The 17,797-nt window shown below is 45.7% G+C and overlaps 1 protein-coding gene across 1 annotated transcript in view; it reads right to left on the minus strand.

The window, feature by feature from the left end:
* The window catches only part of TENM4 (teneurin transmembrane protein 4), a 2,614,134-nt gene that overhangs the window by 94,279 nt on the left and 2,502,058 nt on the right, over positions 1–17,797 (minus strand). The window contains exons 26-27 of the mRNA XM_032488752.1: positions 15,078–15,104; positions 7,338–7,484 (exon numbers count right to left, since the gene is read on the minus strand). Coding sequence (XP_032344643.1) covers positions 7,338–7,484; positions 15,078–15,104 — 174 coding nt within the window. The remainder of the gene's footprint in view (positions 1–7,337; positions 7,485–15,077; positions 15,105–17,797) is intronic.

The raw sequence follows: 17,797 nt of genomic DNA on the forward strand, positions 1-17,797 counted from the left end.
CCCTTAGCCACAGATGACAAGTTTTAGAACAGTCATATTAAGAGGAAAAAGTTTGTTTTGGGGACAGAAAAGTAAATGTTGGGGTCAAGATACGGTTTTGGGGAGTGTCTGGTTTTGGTGAGTTTGGAGACAGTATTTTTTCCAAGCACTTCTGATCCTCACTTAATTGCATGTCACACGCACGCTGGTTGACTTATAAAACATCCATGTGTCCTACATTTACTGTTACCGTTGAGAGACCCTTGGTGTCACAGCAGCAAAAACAAAAACAAAAACCTACGGGGAAAACAGAGAAAATTTTCCTCTATTTCCTTCAAGCTTTCAGTAACCCGCCCTGAACCCTAAATCCCAACTTTTGGCAAGTAACATTTCCCCCAACCAGAAATTTCCTTTTTCCTCACAGTTCTGAAGGCCTCCTCTCTCTCCTGACCTGGTGAGAGTGAAGGGGGCGGAAGAAAGTGGCAGATGAGGCCATGGGGCTCCCGGAGGCTGGGAGGGGCAGCGACGCCACACCCAGCAGCTGTCTCTGGTGGGAGTGGGGGGCAAAGGGAAGGGAGAAGGTAACGGCCAGAAAAAGGATAGAATGGAGATCAAAAAGAAAGATGAATAAAAAGGAAGGAAGGGCATGAGAAAGGGGAAAAAAGGGAAATAGGGGCCAGGTCTCTGGAGTACTAGATGAATATTCCAGGGCAGTCCTCATGCCCATGGTCCTCGGTGCTGAAACACTGCATGGTGCACAGAGCACTGGCTTCCGCTGACAGTTCCATGTACGCACTGCCCACTTGGGGATGAAGGTGATGCCATTCCCTCTTGCAACCCTCCTTCGCACCCACCTGCTGGTGAGTGTCAACGGACCATGGAGAGGGAGGGGTGTGTGCAGGAAAAAAAATCCAGGCTAGAAGCCTGAAGACCTGGTTCCTGCACTGAGTCTGTCACTCTCTAGCCATGAGACCCTGGGCACATCCCTTCCCATGTCCTGGATGCAATTTATTCCTGTAAAACCATAATAAATTATGCCAACCTCTTAGGACTGTGAGAAGGTTCCTGGGCTGTGAGGAATAAGTAAGTAATTCAATGAAAGAAGTCTTGGTGTCCTTCCCACGCCAGCAGCTGTTCCCAGAGACCCCCCTACAGACAGGTGCTAGGCACAGGACTGGGTGAAGTCCTCTGCCATCAGTCGTGGTCCTGGCCAGCGGTAGCTTCCTTTTCGTGTGGTAATCTTAACAGCCGTCAGAGAGTGATGGGATCTGGGGTGACCGCCTCCCTCTCTGCTATCAGTGTCCTTGTCATCAATTAGGTGGGGGTGGATGGGGCAGCCTCTGGGGCTAACCTGCCTGATAGCCACGTCCTGGCCTTTCTATGCCCCTATGCCCCTGTCCCATCTCCCCTGGGGGCCAGCCAGCTGGAACTTTCACAGAAAGTGACAGGAGTGTACAAGAGTTCTAAGGAAGGTGGCAATGCAGCTGGCCCTCTCAGTCTTCACAAATGAGGACATTGGGGCCAGGTTAGGTGATTTACCCAAAGTCATACTGCCAGTGAAGTGGCAGAGTTCGGGCTCTGGTCCCTTATCTTTCTCCAAGTCCAGCTGTCAGGCACTAGACCACAGTCTACATTTCTTTCTCCATCAGTGCTTTGGATGTCCTGGCTCTCACATCCCTGACTTCCTTCACAGAGGGCAGGAACTGAGTCCATTATTTCTTATTCCACATGCATAGCCTAGTGCCCTGTGCACAGTGAGCATCGTATTTGTTGAATGAATGAAAAAAAAAATGAATGACTGATTATGTGAGGATCCCATGTCAAACTTCCCATCCATTGCCCAGGGCCTATCAAGGGCTCTGGGGTGTGATGAAACCTTTCCCCACAGAAAGAGCTCATTCCTCTCCTCAGAAAGGAGGTGCAGGGGACGGGCCTGCCCTTTTCTTTCCGCACCCATCACGTGGCTGATGGGCCCTGTGTGCAAGGCACTGGACAGACAGGAAGAAAACAGAGTAACACCTCCAAAGGATTCGGTGTGGTGGGTCAGACAGAGACAACAGTTTGCTGGGAAAGAAGGAAGCAGTGGCGGCTGGGGAAGCCCAAAGGTGGGAACCTAACAGGCTGGGGGCCGGAGCATTTCCTGGAAGAGGTAATGCTTAAACTGAGATCAGAAGGAAGGACAAGCATCAGCCAAAAGGAGAGCAGAGCTGGGAAACCCGTGGACTAGTAAACTCTCTTTACTGGAGTTGTCAGCACGGTTCCTTAAACTGATGGCCCTGTGGGCAGTGTATAACAAGTCCATCCAGCTCTCTGCAGGCTCGACAGCCCACCAGCGGGCCTCACCTCGCAGTCGTGCAGTTTGGCCACAGAACTGTTTGACAGCAGACTGAGAGCAGCATCTGGGGCTGCCCTGGGGGTGGAGGGTGGAATGTGGCTCCCTGTCTGTACGCATCTGGGAGAAGTTTTTGTCATTTGCTACGATACATTCTGTGCCTTCTTTGAAAAGGTTTGCAAAATCTTTATCTGCTCCTTAGAACACAGGATTTTTAAAGGTCAATCTCTCTCCTGTCTCTTATCACAAGAAACGTGGTTTAGAGAGAGTCTGAACGGCGAACATATTCTATGGCTTTGACGTGAACTCTCCATTCCAACAATGGGAGATGGACAGAAAAGGGAGGACGGAGAGCTTTGCTCTTAGTTTCCCTTAAATTTCTCCGTCCACTGCTGCATCTATCAATTATCTGTATTGCAATCCATGAGGGTTCTTCATGGGACTGATAGTGTCTAAAGAGATGAACACACCTTGAAGTTGCTTAAAGGTCCTTTATCAAAAGGAGTCTGGTTGCTTAAATTCCAGTGGATTTTTGATTTTGGCTTCCTTTTTTAAGGGGCAGGTTCCATTCTCATCCTAGCTTTCCCACTGACCCACTGTGTGACTTCGGGAATATCACTTCAGCTCAGTGAGCCTTGGTTTCCCTGCATGTACATCTCTGCCCTGCAAGTATGTTTAAAGGGCTGGAGATTGTGGACACAGAGGGTCCAGCAGAGGGCCTGGCACTTAGAGATGCTATCTGAATGAGGGCTATTGTTTTCCTTTATGGGCATTTGAATTTTTTTCTTCTAGCAGTGAGGTTGTAACAGTTTGGATTACAAATTTTAACTAAGAGATGAAAAAAGCCAAAATATATTATTATACAGCGAAATACAGTATAGTCACAGAAGAAAGAGAACTGACATTTGCAGGTAATGAACTGAGGCTTAGAGAAACTGAATCACTCACTCAAGATAACAACCGTAAGTGAACACAGAAACCAACATAAAGCTAGACCCAACTTAGCCATACTGTGACTTTTTTTTTGTCTAAAACATGGCAATAGCATTCTTAACGAAGCTTGAAATTAAAGTTTAATTTGTCAAGGATTGCTTTAAGCCTAGCAAACTGGGAAAGAAGAGAAACCAGAAGTTCTCAGATAACTTGAAGAGGCACGGTTGAGTTTATGATGGAGCTGTGAGCCTGAGGTCTGGGCACACTGAAAAGCTCTCACATGGCTGGACCTCACGGACTATGCAGTTTCTGCCACCTGCCAGCTGTGTGACCAGGGCAAAATATTTCTGCTCACTAAGCCCTAGCTAGCTTCCTCATCAGGAGGAGATAGTCAGGGGATAAGAATACCACATACCTCCCAGTGTTCTTGGGTGGTCATGCAACTGCTTTCCAAACTGTAAAGTGACATACGAGTTACCACTGCCATCCTCTGGTCTGCTCTGTGGTACTGCTGTAGTCTACTTAAATTCGAGTAAGTACTCCCACCACATTTCTAGGAGGAGGGTAAATCACTGGGAGGAGGTGGCCCATAAGATCACACAGAATGGCTCAAGAGTCTTGAGTCCTACTCCAGCCATGTTAACAACCTTCTGTGTGACTTTGATATGTCCACTCTCTGGCCTCCAGATTCCCTGTCTGTAATGGGTACGGAGCTGAAGTGTGTTCTCTGTCTCTTCCTGTCCTGTGACTTGACATTAGCCTCCGCTAATTCCTTCTCCAAGTCCCCGAGTCACATCAGCCAAAAACACTCACTCGGTGAGACGCTAACGTTTTCTCCCTCCACCCTGACTTATGTACTTGGGATGATGCTGTGGCCCACATCATGGCTGAAATAAAGACACTTATTTCATTCTGCCTCCATTAGATTTAGTTGTTTGGATAACAATTTCTTCCAAATGACTGGAGGCTTCCTGAGGGAGAAAGATTGGGACACGTTCATTGGTCTTTATCTCCTCTCTAAAAGGAAAGTGGTGCCTGGCAGACATCAGGAGCCCAAGAAATGTGTGCCTGACAGGACTGAAGACAGCCAAGTGCTAAATCTGGCTTCACACTTGTGTTGCCTTGTACAGCCTGCTGTTTCTCCCTCCACTAAAACTGTCCCCTTTTGGCCAAGACCTAGAGTGATAGAGGGGCCAGTGAGGACAGCCTTGCCCCGCCAGCACCTGGGGACAGTCTACCCCCTACCATTGTTTCATCTGTGCCACTTTGCAAAGTGGGCACCCCCTGCCCCTTTCCTTGGGCTCCCCCAAAACTGAGATGATCCTGAAGTAAGATATTCTTGCATTTCACAGTTGAGAACCCAAGGCCAAGCTCCCTCAACAGTCTGGTCTCCCCAGCTAGCTGTCTTCCCAACCATGATGACCCATGGGATGTCGTCCTGGCTGGACTGGAAGCCCCATGGGACAGGGACCACCTCACAGTCCCCATAGGGTACCCACGTACTTGATAGTATCATCTGATATTATGAGTGGATACTCCTTGATCACAGCAACTACCCTACTGCATTGCAGCTGTGTGCTGTTTCTCTCTCCCTCCAGACTGTGACAGGCAGGGACTGGGTCTTATTTGTCTCTGAAGCCCCAGGACCCAGGACCCAATGCAGAGTAGACATTCAGGTAATGTTTGTTGAGTGAGTGAATGAACTCAGGTTACAGTACTATTGTATGGCTTTGCTGAAAAGTGTGTAAAGGCTCGTTCTAGTCTGTAACATGCTCCATAAAGGGAGGAGGTATATTCTCCTACATTTGGGGATTTTCCGATTGTTCTTTTCCAGTTCCTGCGGGTTCATCTCCATAGCAGCTGGAGGAGGCTCCATTCCCCTGGAGTCTGGATCAGCCCCAGTTTCCTATGATGAGAAGCTCCTTCTCCCACCAAATCTGTGGGCCTTTGGGCTCCTGTGTGCCCACGCCGCATGTCAACACTGGGGAGGGCTGGCTCCGAAGGATGGTGAACAGGGGCTACGCTGGCATTGCGTTTTGTACGAGGGAATAAATGAACCTTGTTTTATAACCTGTTCTGTGATGCGTGTTACGGGGAGAGGCACCCTCTCCCCACATTTCTCAAGGACACTCAGTTCTTTTGCTGCCTGGACATTCAACAGCTGTTTGAAAGCTTGGGCCAAGACCCTAGATTCTTGAGAAGGGAAAGGCTTCATGGCATGGCTCCTCTCCCCTTCTAATTACCCAAATGTCATTGCTCGTCATGGAACTAAGCCTGCACAGGCAGAGTGAAGGGGGTGCTGAGGCAGTCAGGCAGGTGGCCTGGGCTGCCGTCTCTTTCCCATGAAGAGCAAGTATGACTGAGTTTCATCTTCCCTGAAGACAGGGATACTCGCGCCTCCCCTGCTTCACTCGGGACACTTTCTCTGAAGGGAAAGCCCTTTCCTTTCCAAGAAACACCTGCCTCCTCAAGCACCACCTTCTGGATGAACGTTCTCCTACTCCCACACAACCAGTACAGAACTCTGCGACAGCCCCTGCCACCGCATTAGCACTTATCTTTGGTCTCCCTCCCTCATTCAAGTTCCTGGAGTGTGGGGACAGGACCTATTTGTCTCTGTGCCTGGCCGAGGGCCTGACCCCATAACAGGAACTATGGATATTTCTGAAGCACAAGAATTAATAATGAGCTCCAAAACTCTCAGACTGAATAAGGGACATTTCAGCCCTGTGAGATCTCAGGAGAGTATGGACCCGCTGTCTCTCCCTGGCCACCACGGCCCGACCCCACAAGCTCCTTGTTGATTATTACTCCATGGGGCCCAGGACTGGGTATAGCAGGCCTGACCATCTCCTGGATTCAGGCAGCAGGGAGAAGGAGTGAAAGCTGGCTCAGACGGAGACCGGCCACCTGAAACAGCCCAAGATTGCTGGAGCCAGCTCAAGGCACATGAACCAGAGGAATCACAACAGCATATACTTGGCCTTTTAATCCTTATGGTGCTTTGAGACTGTAGAATCACGCTAAGTAAAAGATCCCCAAACGTTGGGATGCTGAGTTTCTGGCCTGTTGATTTCCTACTCTGTGCAGTGTACTACAAAGCCCCTTAGTATAAATATGAGGGAGCTACATAAACACACTGAGACTAGACCAACTGTTAGGCCATCGCTAGAAAGAAAGGGTTAATTGTTTTGATTTGTTTTTCCATTTCTCTATTTCTTTACTCTCCTATCAACCCCTCGGGATTGGTAGAGTCAGGAAGAATCAACCCATCTTCTAAGTGGGAAAGGAAAGCACATTGTGGTTGTATTTATCCAAGTTTTACACAACAGAAAGATGAAGGCTAATTCTAGGACTAATACAAGGGCTGAAATGGTCCTTATGAGCCAGTGGCCTCATTTTATAAATAAGGACTGTGAGGCCCATAGACATCGAGTAGCTTGTGTAAGGACACAGAGCATGCCAAAGACAGAATTGAGATTGGAACCTTGATCTCTTCACTCTCAGCTAATAAATGTTCCACAAGACTAGGCCTCCCCTTCCTTAAGGTTTTGACTGCCTAGAACTTGAAAAAAATTCAACAGCAAAGATGAATTCTATTATAAACCCACAAGGATAAAAAGTGTGGGGGCAAAGGTGGCCTCCAGAGGGCTTGGTGAGCGTTACCTTCAGAATCAGAAGAGAAGGGAAACTGACCAAAGGTAACTCAAACCCCTCCCCTGGAGAAGCATCCTTTCTCCCGCTTTCTGTGATACCGAATTGGGTGGCCTCTTGTTCACTTCCAACAAAAGTGGTGGGGATCTTGTAACCTTGCCAGGCAACTCATCCTGTAATTGAGTTATTAGGAAATTCCTTCTTCCATATGTCTTCTCTATGTCAGATGGCAACTAGTTTTATTTACATCAGCTAATTTTAATTAATTCAAATGGAACAACTAGTGATATGCTCTCATATCTGAGACCACATGTGTAGTTTTATGCCTACCCTGCAGGCCTCCTTGATGAGACAGCTGGTGTGCTGGTGGCCCGTTAACTCGGTCACACCCACCCTCCACTCTGTGCCCCCCACCGTCCTGGAGATGCCAGAGCCCTACCTCCATCGTTGTCTTTGCTGTCACCACAGGCGGTTTCCATGGACGTATCACAGCCAGCTCCTCTCCAGCCCAGCTGGCAGACACAGTGCCACCCGTTCAGGTCCAGGGTGCACCTGCCGTTGCCATTGCACAAGCCGGGGCAGCCCTCTGCAAGGCAAAAGCACACGGATTCAAGGTCTGGTCACCCACGGCCAACTGGAGCCACACACACTCACACTCTACCTGCCAACTTACAAAGTGCTTTCACATCCATCAACACATCTATGCCTTCAGCACCAGGGGAGGCCTATCACTGGAACTGTCACTTTACCTCGGAGGTCACTGAGACTCAGAGGTGGAAGGCCTTGCTAAGGCTGCCCAGCCAGGAAGTGGCAGGGATAGGTCTGAAACCCACACCTTCTGCGTCCCAAACGCCCTCTTTCAAAAGCAACCAGGACTCTAGAGCAGGAGTCAGTGGATACGGGCTTGTTCGAATCTAACCAGTGTAGCTTTTTGGCTGATCTCTGCTCCTTGTTCACTCTTCTGTGCTTTTCCTGTTCCTGGTGGCTGTTCAGAACAAAGGGGTCATCTCTCTGTTTACTCTACTTGTCCCCTCAGCACTTCTGGGTCTCGCCCTAAAGGGCTGTACTTTTTTTTAGGTCCTGTTATTTGGTCAATTGTATTGGACCTTAGGCTTTTCATTTCTTTCGTCCTGTTTTCTCCTCAGTGGCTGTCTTGGCTTTGAGGTAGAGTCCTTGAGTCTTTTTCTTCCCATCTTATCTCCAGCCAGCCATTCAGAAGAGTCCAGCTGACTGCCACGAGAGAGAAAAACTGGAGCTGTCTATGGTTACCAATGCGGGTTCGGGCAGCCTGCCCTTCCCTAATCTTGTTCATCTGTACATCTGTCTGCCTGTCTGCCACTTATTAAGCACCTTCTCTGGGCTAGCACTGGAGGTGCAGAGATGAATAAGACCTAGTTCTTATTCTTGAGGAACGTGTAGCCTATCAAAGGAGACAGATTTGTATAAGCAAAATATTTCACTACTAAGTGCCCTCAGGGAGATGTACAAAATATGGTGGGAGCCAAACACAGGAGTGGCCATCTGTCTGAGAGAGCTGAGGATGATTTAATCAAGGAGGGTCAGGCAGTGTTTAGATGCTGCCTTGGTTCTGCTTTGACTACATCATGAGGTGGGGAGTTATTATTATTCAAGTAGACTTGCCAGTTTTTGCTTATCATGTTTTCAAACCCCTCTCCAACTTCGTGGCTCAGAAATCTATCTCTAAGAATCTGTTTAAGTTACATGGTTGACTCCAGCCTCTATTTTGCCACTTGGTTTTCATTCAGGTTTGCATTTTAACTAAGATGCCCACCCCTTTTTCAGAGGGGCTAGCTAAAATCACCTTCCCTGGAGTGCCTTCTGTATCTTCTCCCTGCCTCTGCTCAGTCTCAGGGAAGCGTACGGATGTGAAAGCACTCTGCCAACTAGAAAACCTGGTTTATTATCATGAGCAGCAAACTGCTACAAATATGGCTATAAACTGAGTTTTCTATCATGAAATAACTAAAAGCAGACTCATTATTCTTAAATGGGACAAATGTGAATGTGGCTGTCCGGTACAAGACCTAGGCCAAGGCAGGCACTTCCTAAATGGTTGAACAATTAGATTCTAAAACTGTAGTGTTTCAAGGACTTTTGAATAGTTGACTCTTATTACAAAATAATAATAAAAAAAGAACACGTTCATTTATATTTGAGATGTTCAGCACAGCCACCAATCAATCAGTCTGGCTACTGTGTTTTCCATTCCAAGAAGAAACATCTATTGAGTGTGTACACCAAGCCTAGGAGGGATTCTTGTAGAAGTTTTGACGCAGATGTAGCCTCTGTGGTCTTTGCACAGAAGTCTACTGGGAAAGGTGGGGAGCTACCAGCATGGCCACCCCAAACGTGATTGAGAAAGCAGTTGTAAAAGCGCAGGGAGCAGTGCTGTGACGTGCAGGTGCCACCCTGGCATTCTGACTTAGATCAAGCCAGCCCTCTTGATCTAAACAATTACAGACTCCCTCTTTCTCCAGTTAGTCCCATTTAAAGTTTTGCCCATCCAGCTGGGACTTCTTTTCAATTAAGCCTTATATATATTTGAAATCAGTCTTGGAGGAAGAAGAATCCAAGGGTTAAGAATGGTCATAGGCGGTCTTTTCTTGCTCCAAGATGTAGCCTCTTGTATGATGCAAAGAACATCTCTTATCTAAGAGCACAAGCTTGGGGGCCATATCAAAGTCACTCAATGGCTGTATGACCCAGCCACCTTGTTTAATTTCTTTGCGCCTCAGTCTACTTACAAAATGGGAGGATTTGTTGTTGGAAGGATTAAATAAGATAACGTATGCATGATGCTCAAAGCCTGACATACAGCTTGAACACAGTATCTGACTCTTCAACTTACCTTGACCTTCTCTCTAGTTTGATTAGATGGACTATAATTTCATAAGTTGTACCCATAACTTCAGGTAGGGGTCATAGAAAGACAAAATAGGAAACTGAGTCAGTTATCTAGATCAGAGTCAGCAAGCTTTTTCTGTAAAGATCCAGGTAATAAATATTTTAGCCTTGTGAGTCACATGGTCTTTGTTGCAATTACCCAACTCCGCCATTATAGCTTGAAAGCAGCCACACAATTTATAAAGGAATGGGCATGGCTCTGTTCCAATAAAACCTTATTTACAAAAAACAGGGGATGAGCCAGATTTGGTCTGTGTGCTGCAGTTTGCCACAGCCTGGTTTAGATGCTTCGGGACAATGATGACAATGACATTTGCCATATACTGAGGGTCTACTATGGCTTGTCACTGTGCTAGACATTCTACATATATTATTTCCAAACTAAATAACTTTTTGTTATATTTTTCAAATCCTGATTTTCTAGTGTATTGCCAATTTCACACCATTTGATCCTAAATTTTTCATAAAAACCATGTGTTATAACAGAGTGGGGACTCTGGAACTGGACAGAAGTCAGTTCAAATCCCAGCACCCCCATTTACTTACTATCCATGTGATTACTGGCAAATTATTTAACTCTCTAAGCTGTAGTTTTCTTATCTGTAAAATGGAGCTAATACCTAATCCAAAGAGTTGTTGAGAAGATTAATGGGATATTGTATATCAACTATTTAGCATAGTGGGTAACAGAGGTAGGTATTTAATAAATGATAGCTGCTATTATTAGAATTAGGGTTAACTGTTTTAACATTGTATAACTTCACTCACAAATTCACAAACCAGAAAATAACCCTTTGCCAGTCTAAACTGTGTCAAAGTTTGAGTCAAAAGCTATGGTCCTCCTAAATACGAACCTTGCCAGAGAGAGCTGAGACAAACCAACCCAGTGACGTGGTCATGGGGCGAACATACAGCTCAGCAGAAAAGCAGCAAGATGGGTCAGGGCCACAAGTCCCAGCCCAAGCCCACTGTGTCATGCTTTCCTGGGACTCTGCCCTTCTCCTTGAGAGCAACTGTCCCAAGCATACTTACATTATTACTTTTGCCATAGTTTAATGTCTTATTCCCTCCGTTAGAATCTGAACTCCATAAAGGTAACTCGGGACCTAATTCATTGCCTTGCACATAGCCAGCACTTAGTATATATTTGCTATGAATCAATGAATGAGACAGGAGACCTAGGGTCTGTACCTCCTGCCTGGCTAACATGTGGGATCTTGGGAAAGTTACTTTCTCTTTTGTTCTCAGTTTCCTCATCTATGACATGGAGGTTTGAACGAGATGATCAGTTAGGTCATCTACAACTACCCAATAGAGAAGGTCAAAACAACTTCAAATTTGATGATTTTGTTCTTAATTTCAACAAACTTAGCACCCAAAGAATGGCAGGCATGTGTTAATTCTGGGCTACACAGAGATGTGATATAGTCTCTGCCCTCAGTAATTTTATATTCTATTTATCTATACCCTACTTTCTTCCAGGACCATTTTAAATGGGTCTTAAAATCTCAAACAATACTTTTCAAAGTGAATTCTGTAAACTACTAGTTCTGTGAGGTCCTCAAAAACTAGCTTCTGTGGTCAAGTAAGTCTGGAAAACAATACAGCTTATATTCTTATTCTAGAGTGTCACACTGAATAGCAATACATTAAAGGCTCTGAGAAATCTCACAATAAAGAGACCCACTTATTTGATTATCAGAACATTTTCCAGTTGGACCTCAGAACTCTCCCCCCACCACACACAACCATTCACAATAATGTGGAATATTCCATTCCACAGAAGCCTCTTTGGGAACCCTGCTCTAGTAAACAACTCTTAGCACACGGTGCCTGGTGCACACATCCTGTGCTGCTCTAAACCTGTGGAGGAGCCCGTGGTCCAGGGAGGGTGAGCTCTACACGTGAAATCATGGGAACGCTCTCTCCACAGTCAGTTTCTTCAAATGGACAAGCTTATGCCCTGAGGGTTTGCCCTGTCCGATCAGCCTCCAGGTTCCAGAAAGACCTGGAGTACCTGTGGCTTGAATGAGGTCTGCTCTCAGGCTGCAGTCTGCTTCTGGGATAGTCACATCCCTATTAGTCAGGAAGAGTAAGTCTCCTCTAGGGTGACTTGCTGCCTTTCTTAAAGCTATACGCCCATCCTTACCCACTGCTAAAGCTCGTTAATTCCACAAACGCTGAAACTCATCAATAATTCAGAGAGCCCAAGTGACATGAACAATCCCCTCTGGAAGGACTCACACCAGGCATTTGCTAGAGCCAAAATAATGTAATTTTAAGGTTTAGAGGAGGGCCAAGCTTTTCAAAAGAAACGATGCCCTTTAAATGACAAGGGACCACTTTATCTTCAACCTTCTGCTTAAGCTTGTGAAGAAGGCTCCCTGGAAACATCAGGCGTGACTAGAAGGCTTTCAGAACCACTGAAGGTATTTATTTCTTACTCAAGTGGTAAAGGAGCTATGCGACACACTTATCATACAATAAATGCCCCATTTCTCAATGTTTCTCTTTCTGGGCTTCTTGTACTTTTTCATCTCTACAGTCATTCCCTAGACAAGGTCACCATTATCTCCTACCTAGATGACAGCTGCAGTCTCCTAATTGGTCTCTTTGTCCCCAAATGTTCCTCCTCAACTCCTTTCCCACAATATGGCCAGACGGATCCTTCCAAATCACAAACGTCACCAAGTCATTATCCTGCTTTAAAAAATCTTCAGAAGCTTCTCACATGTTACAGTCCACAGTCTTGGTCTATGAGTCCCTGCCTAAGTTGTGGTGGTGGGGGGGGGGGGGCAGTCTCCTTGCTTAGTGGCCATGGGACTTCCTCTATCACAACTTTCAACATACTTTGTTGGACAGATTTGTTTTAGTGTCTTCTCTGGTAGGCTGCGGGGAACCCCAGAGCAGAGACCATTTTTGCCGTGTGGTGTCCACACTGCCCAGCACTTAGGAGAAGTTCAGCATGCTCATTGACTGAATACTGTTTCTTCAGTGTCTACCAAAGCAACCAGAAAGCAAAACACAAGAGCCAGCTTCTCTCTGAACTGCAAAATAGTACTCTGAAAAGACCTGAGCTTGCATTGCATAGACCTCTGAATTCTTTCTGAGGGATTATAAGTACTCATTATACCACAAAGCCAGCCGGATGGGGGCTTGGTCCAGACCTAGAATTTGGCAAGAAACATTTGTCTTTTAAAGGAAGTTATAATTCATGGGCCTAATCCAACTAAAGATTTGGTGATATTTTCTGAACTAAAATCAGAACAGGTGATTTGAGAGAGAACATGGGTCACTTCCTGGGGAGAGTGCCAGCTTGGAAGACGTGGTTTGGAGGAAAAATACTGGAAATTAATGGGACATTCTTGACCTACAGTGACAGAGGAAGGGAAATGGGAAATAGGGATTAGGTCAGGAAACACAAATTCCTGGTTCTCCTGCTTACTACAAGCGTGGCCGCTCAACACCCTCAACTTTAATTTCCTTTTCCGGTCAAATGAGTATAATGATATCTGTTCCCTTAAAAAATTCACAGGATTCACTTAAGACTCATGGATAAGAAAAAACTACACATAGTAGGAAAAAATCCACCAAATGGTTGGTAACCTTATTAAATTTAATCCAACCAGAGGATTCCTCTGATAATTATTATGTGTGAAACGCCTATTTTAAAGAGGCTCAGAGGTGCTACTCTTTCTCGCTGAAATAATTTGATTCTTGGTTGAAGGCCAGTACGTAAAATGCACTTCTCAACACCAGGCATCCATTGGATGGGCCCTAGTGCCACCTTTGCTGTATCTGGCAAAGATATCCCAGTTGAAAAGCATTTAGTCATTTATATTTCCCTAAAGCCCTTGCTACCAATTTTTAAACAGCAGTTGCTCTCTCTTATTAAAAGCCAATTTTACCTTTTTCTTTACAATTTCAAAAATTAGTTTGGCTAATGAAGTCCTTCTCCAAATGAAGGGGGAAACTAATAATTTGATGATAAAATAGCCCAGCCAACACTACTGTGCATCACTCCTGCCCGTGTACTGAGCACTTTACATCCATTACTTAACTCGGTCCTCACGCCAGCCCTACAAAGCAGGCCCCGTCATCACCCTCATTTTATAAAGACTCTGAAGGGAAGGGAGGTTAAGAAACGTGCCCAAGGTCACCCAGTTCATTAAGTGTTGAAGTTTGGATTCCAACTCAGGCTGTCTGACTCCAGAGTATGTGTCCTTAACTGCTGAGCACATCCTTGGTGCCGGGTGCTGTGTGAGGGCTAGAGACAACAAGAGGGCTATGGCGTGGAGTTTCTCCTCCAGAAGCCTGGAGTCTTTTAGGAGCACACACATCTGATCTTATATTCTTATTCTCTCTTTTTTTTTAAGACTAAAAATTAAAAAAAAAATTTGGGGCTGAGGGGGAAGGTCATTAGGTCTATTATTATTAGCAGTAGTAGTAATAATTATAATTTTTAATGCAAGTACTGAGGATTGAACCCAGGACCTCGTGCATGCTAAGCATGCACTCCTGAGACTTATTCTTAGAGCAATGAGGCCCCTTTGGAAATTTAGGGACCATCTACTTAATGTAAATGCTTAAAATGTAAGGAATTACTTTGCCTGGAGGGAACACTCTTAATGAAGATAAAACTTACCAAAGTCAGGCCTTCTCTGAAAAGGAAAAAAAAAAATCCAAACGACAGACCATTTAATCCCTGAGGTCAGGGGTCTGTTTTCCCCCATTTCTCCAGAGCCTGGCAGTGTCTCATACACAGTTTAGTACTAGCGGCTGTGCCCCACGGGATTGTCGGGTGAATGAACACCACAGAAATAGAATGTAGTTCTTAAGAGGTCTTAGCTGGCCCTGGGGTCTCTTCTTGTCTCAGGCCACCCACCCTGGTTCCCAGCATCTGAATTCTGAGGGACCAGGGGCCATAAGGAGTGGGCAGGGTGACACGAGATGGGATAGGAAGGGTGATGGGGTGCATGTGCGTCAGGAGGGAAGCACAACAGCATGATGGTAATGTCACAAAAGATTGAGCGCTTTGGGGGGAAGAATGACACTCTAGGTATATCAACCACCTTGTGACCAAAACCCCGTCCCCTGGGCAGTGGACGCTGTGAGAAAGCCAGGGATGTGGCAGCACTGAGACACAATGCTTATGGGGTATATTATACATTTCTAGATACACACTTCTTCCATTTTGCTCATACACAAACACACACACAAAGACAATAGGAAAATAGAAGAAGGAAGACCATACCTTTAACTACCCTATCCAGATAGTGCGCTTGGGAAATAAAAGACAGGACATTTAAGGTAGGCTCAAGAAAGTGCAGTACTGCCTGTCACAGGACCATGCCAGGAGTTAAGGAGACAAAGGGGGCTGCACCCCACATTTGGGACAGACCTGCCAGGGTGGGGAAAATAAAACGAAAGACAAGACAACACAAGAGAGAAGGAGGGCGAGCAAGCACATTCTCTGGGAAGGACAGAAAGGAACGTCAACTCGTTCTGCGATCCAGGCATTTGGAAATGTGATCATATGAACAAGAAGACACATGGATAAGGAAAGCAAGAGAAAAAGCAGGATGGGAAGCTACAAAAGTGGCCATACTCCTGCTCCATCAGATTTATGGAAAGTTAGAATTTGCCCCTTTGTCTACCCAGAGCAGCATCCAACTTCCCGCCAGGGAAAGCAGCGGGACAAGGGCCAGTGCACTCTGTCTGGGCAAAGGTGACCCCAGGAGGCTGGAATTTGGAAATAGGCAAAAGGTGAATCATCTTTGATAAGAACTAGGGAAGTGGGTTGAGTCTTTGGTCAAATATCCGCTAGGTTATCTGTTTGCCATTCTTGAATTTTCCGTGGACTTGAATGCAGAATGTTTGGTGTTCTAAGTGAGATGCATCTCTCCTTTGTGCATCTTACAAAGATTGTGAGGTGCAGGGCAATGGGTATCACTGTGAAAGACAAGAAAAAGGAAGGAAAACCTGATCACTTCTCAACGCTTATGAACTCAAAAGGTAGAATGAGATACACTTGGCTTTCCAATGGAGGGGTCACATCTAAGCACTGAATTATCTGGTGACCTAAGGTTTCGCTTCTTTGTGAGGGTGGGTGTCAAATGTTGCTCTGAAATAGACCTGCTGTGCGTACACACGGGTGCCTGGCTGTGTGTTTAAAGCAGGGCAGGCCTCTTCATTCCCAGCACGAATCAGTAGCACCCTTTCGCCTTCCTGTCAGTCTGGGGTCACAGCCATTCAGAGGGGTTCCCTTTCATCTCCTTCTTTACAGCTTCCCAACACGTGCTCCCACAGAGGCCAGAGAGATGGCAGTCGCCTGAAGGGTTGATGCTTTCAGCCGGGTTGGCCCCCCCCTCAGCTGGATTTCACATGTGAATCAGAAGTCCATAAAGAGAGGACTGGACTGCAATGGTGAGGCCTTATCTGGAAGCCCTCGGGTTCTATAAACCGTAAGAACATTCTTACTCTCTTCATAAAAATTATAAATTTTATGTTTTCAATCCTCCGGATAGGACAAATGCTGTTGCTGTTCATCAATATATATTTGCCTCAAAAGACTGGTGGATGAGAGGCTATGTTCTTAGTTCAGGCATCCATGTGGTCTGTGCTTCAAGATGAAATATGCTCCTGGAGGCTGCATAGCCAAGTGGAAAATTGGGAAGAGGAGATTTTAAGTGGGTCTGCATGCTTCTCCTTCATTTTTATAGATGGCTTGGAGTCCATGGGATTACAGGGTATAAGAAGGGAGAGTGAAGGGGAGTGGTGTATGAAGGAGGAGTAAATAAACAAAGCTGTGGAATGACAGACAATGAAAAACAGGGTCAGCCCACATGAAAAACAGCCTAGGAGACATCTTTGGCTAAGGCGAAGACTTTCTTGATTCTTGGTTTGTCTGACACTTTCTTCTCAGTCAACCTCATTCATCCATCAAACTTTGTAAAGTGATCTAAAATTTCTTCAGACATCATCTCCCAGGAGATGCCATCAGAGACCGATAACACACAGGATCTCCTGGCTCAGCTGGTGTTCTTAGCTTCCAGATCTGCAGGGTTTTGTGGAGGGTCGTAATCATATATTCTTGTAATAACTCTGAGCCCAGCTACAGAAGAGATGGAGTGAGCATAGATTTCTCTCACAAGGTTGGCAAGGATGACTAGGCTGGATGACACACCATCACTGTGATTCAAATGGCCATTCCACCGTGCAGCATCCACTGTGAGGGAGTTCTCTGACCAGAAGGACATCGTCTCTAAACTTAATGGTGATATCATGGCTCTGGTGAAGAGTAAAGGTTATATCCACTTTTTGGGTTAATGTCCCCAAGCCCAGTGGTTGACCTCAGAGAGCTTTCTCTCTCTCTTCTAATGTCATTTCATTTACAAGAATTATTTAGCAATTAGGATCTCTATTAAATGTAGATATGCTTTTAATACCTTTAAAAATGCTGACTAATTTCTCAGACTATAGGCAGGAATGGCCGCCAGTGGAAGTGACTGAGGCAGACCCAGGTTGCAATCAATGTTGTGGGTTTCAGGAGACAAGAGTGGACTCCACAAATCAAGGGATTCCTTCCCTACACAGTGACCTCAAGCCACACTGAATCCAAGAGCTGGTAACAACCAATCAATACCAAGTCCAAGAGTTCTCTGGGACTGGAATGGAGCTTCCTTGTCTCTGACTATTGAAAATGAAAAGTGATACCTATGTCTTTGAAATCCAAAGCCATTTATTCATAAAAGGCATATGCAGAAGTGAATACCATTGTCACTTTCACTGTTTGAAAATCTTGGCACACATGCCCTTGAGTACAGTGATTTGAAAATTTTCCATGATTTTAAAGAGTTAACTTTAAGAAAAGATGATGTGAGTCCCTAAGTTTGCATTAAGGAGGGTGCATTCAGGACTTCCCCAAATTCCTTCACCTTTCTCCTCAGACTTCAGGATGAAGACGATGGCAGT

The sequence above is a fragment of the Camelus ferus genome, chromosome 10 (genome assembly GCF_009834535.1).
Source record: "Camelus ferus isolate YT-003-E chromosome 10, BCGSAC_Cfer_1.0, whole genome shotgun sequence".
NCBI classification, from domain to species: domain Eukaryota; kingdom Metazoa; phylum Chordata; class Mammalia; order Artiodactyla; family Camelidae; genus Camelus; species Camelus ferus.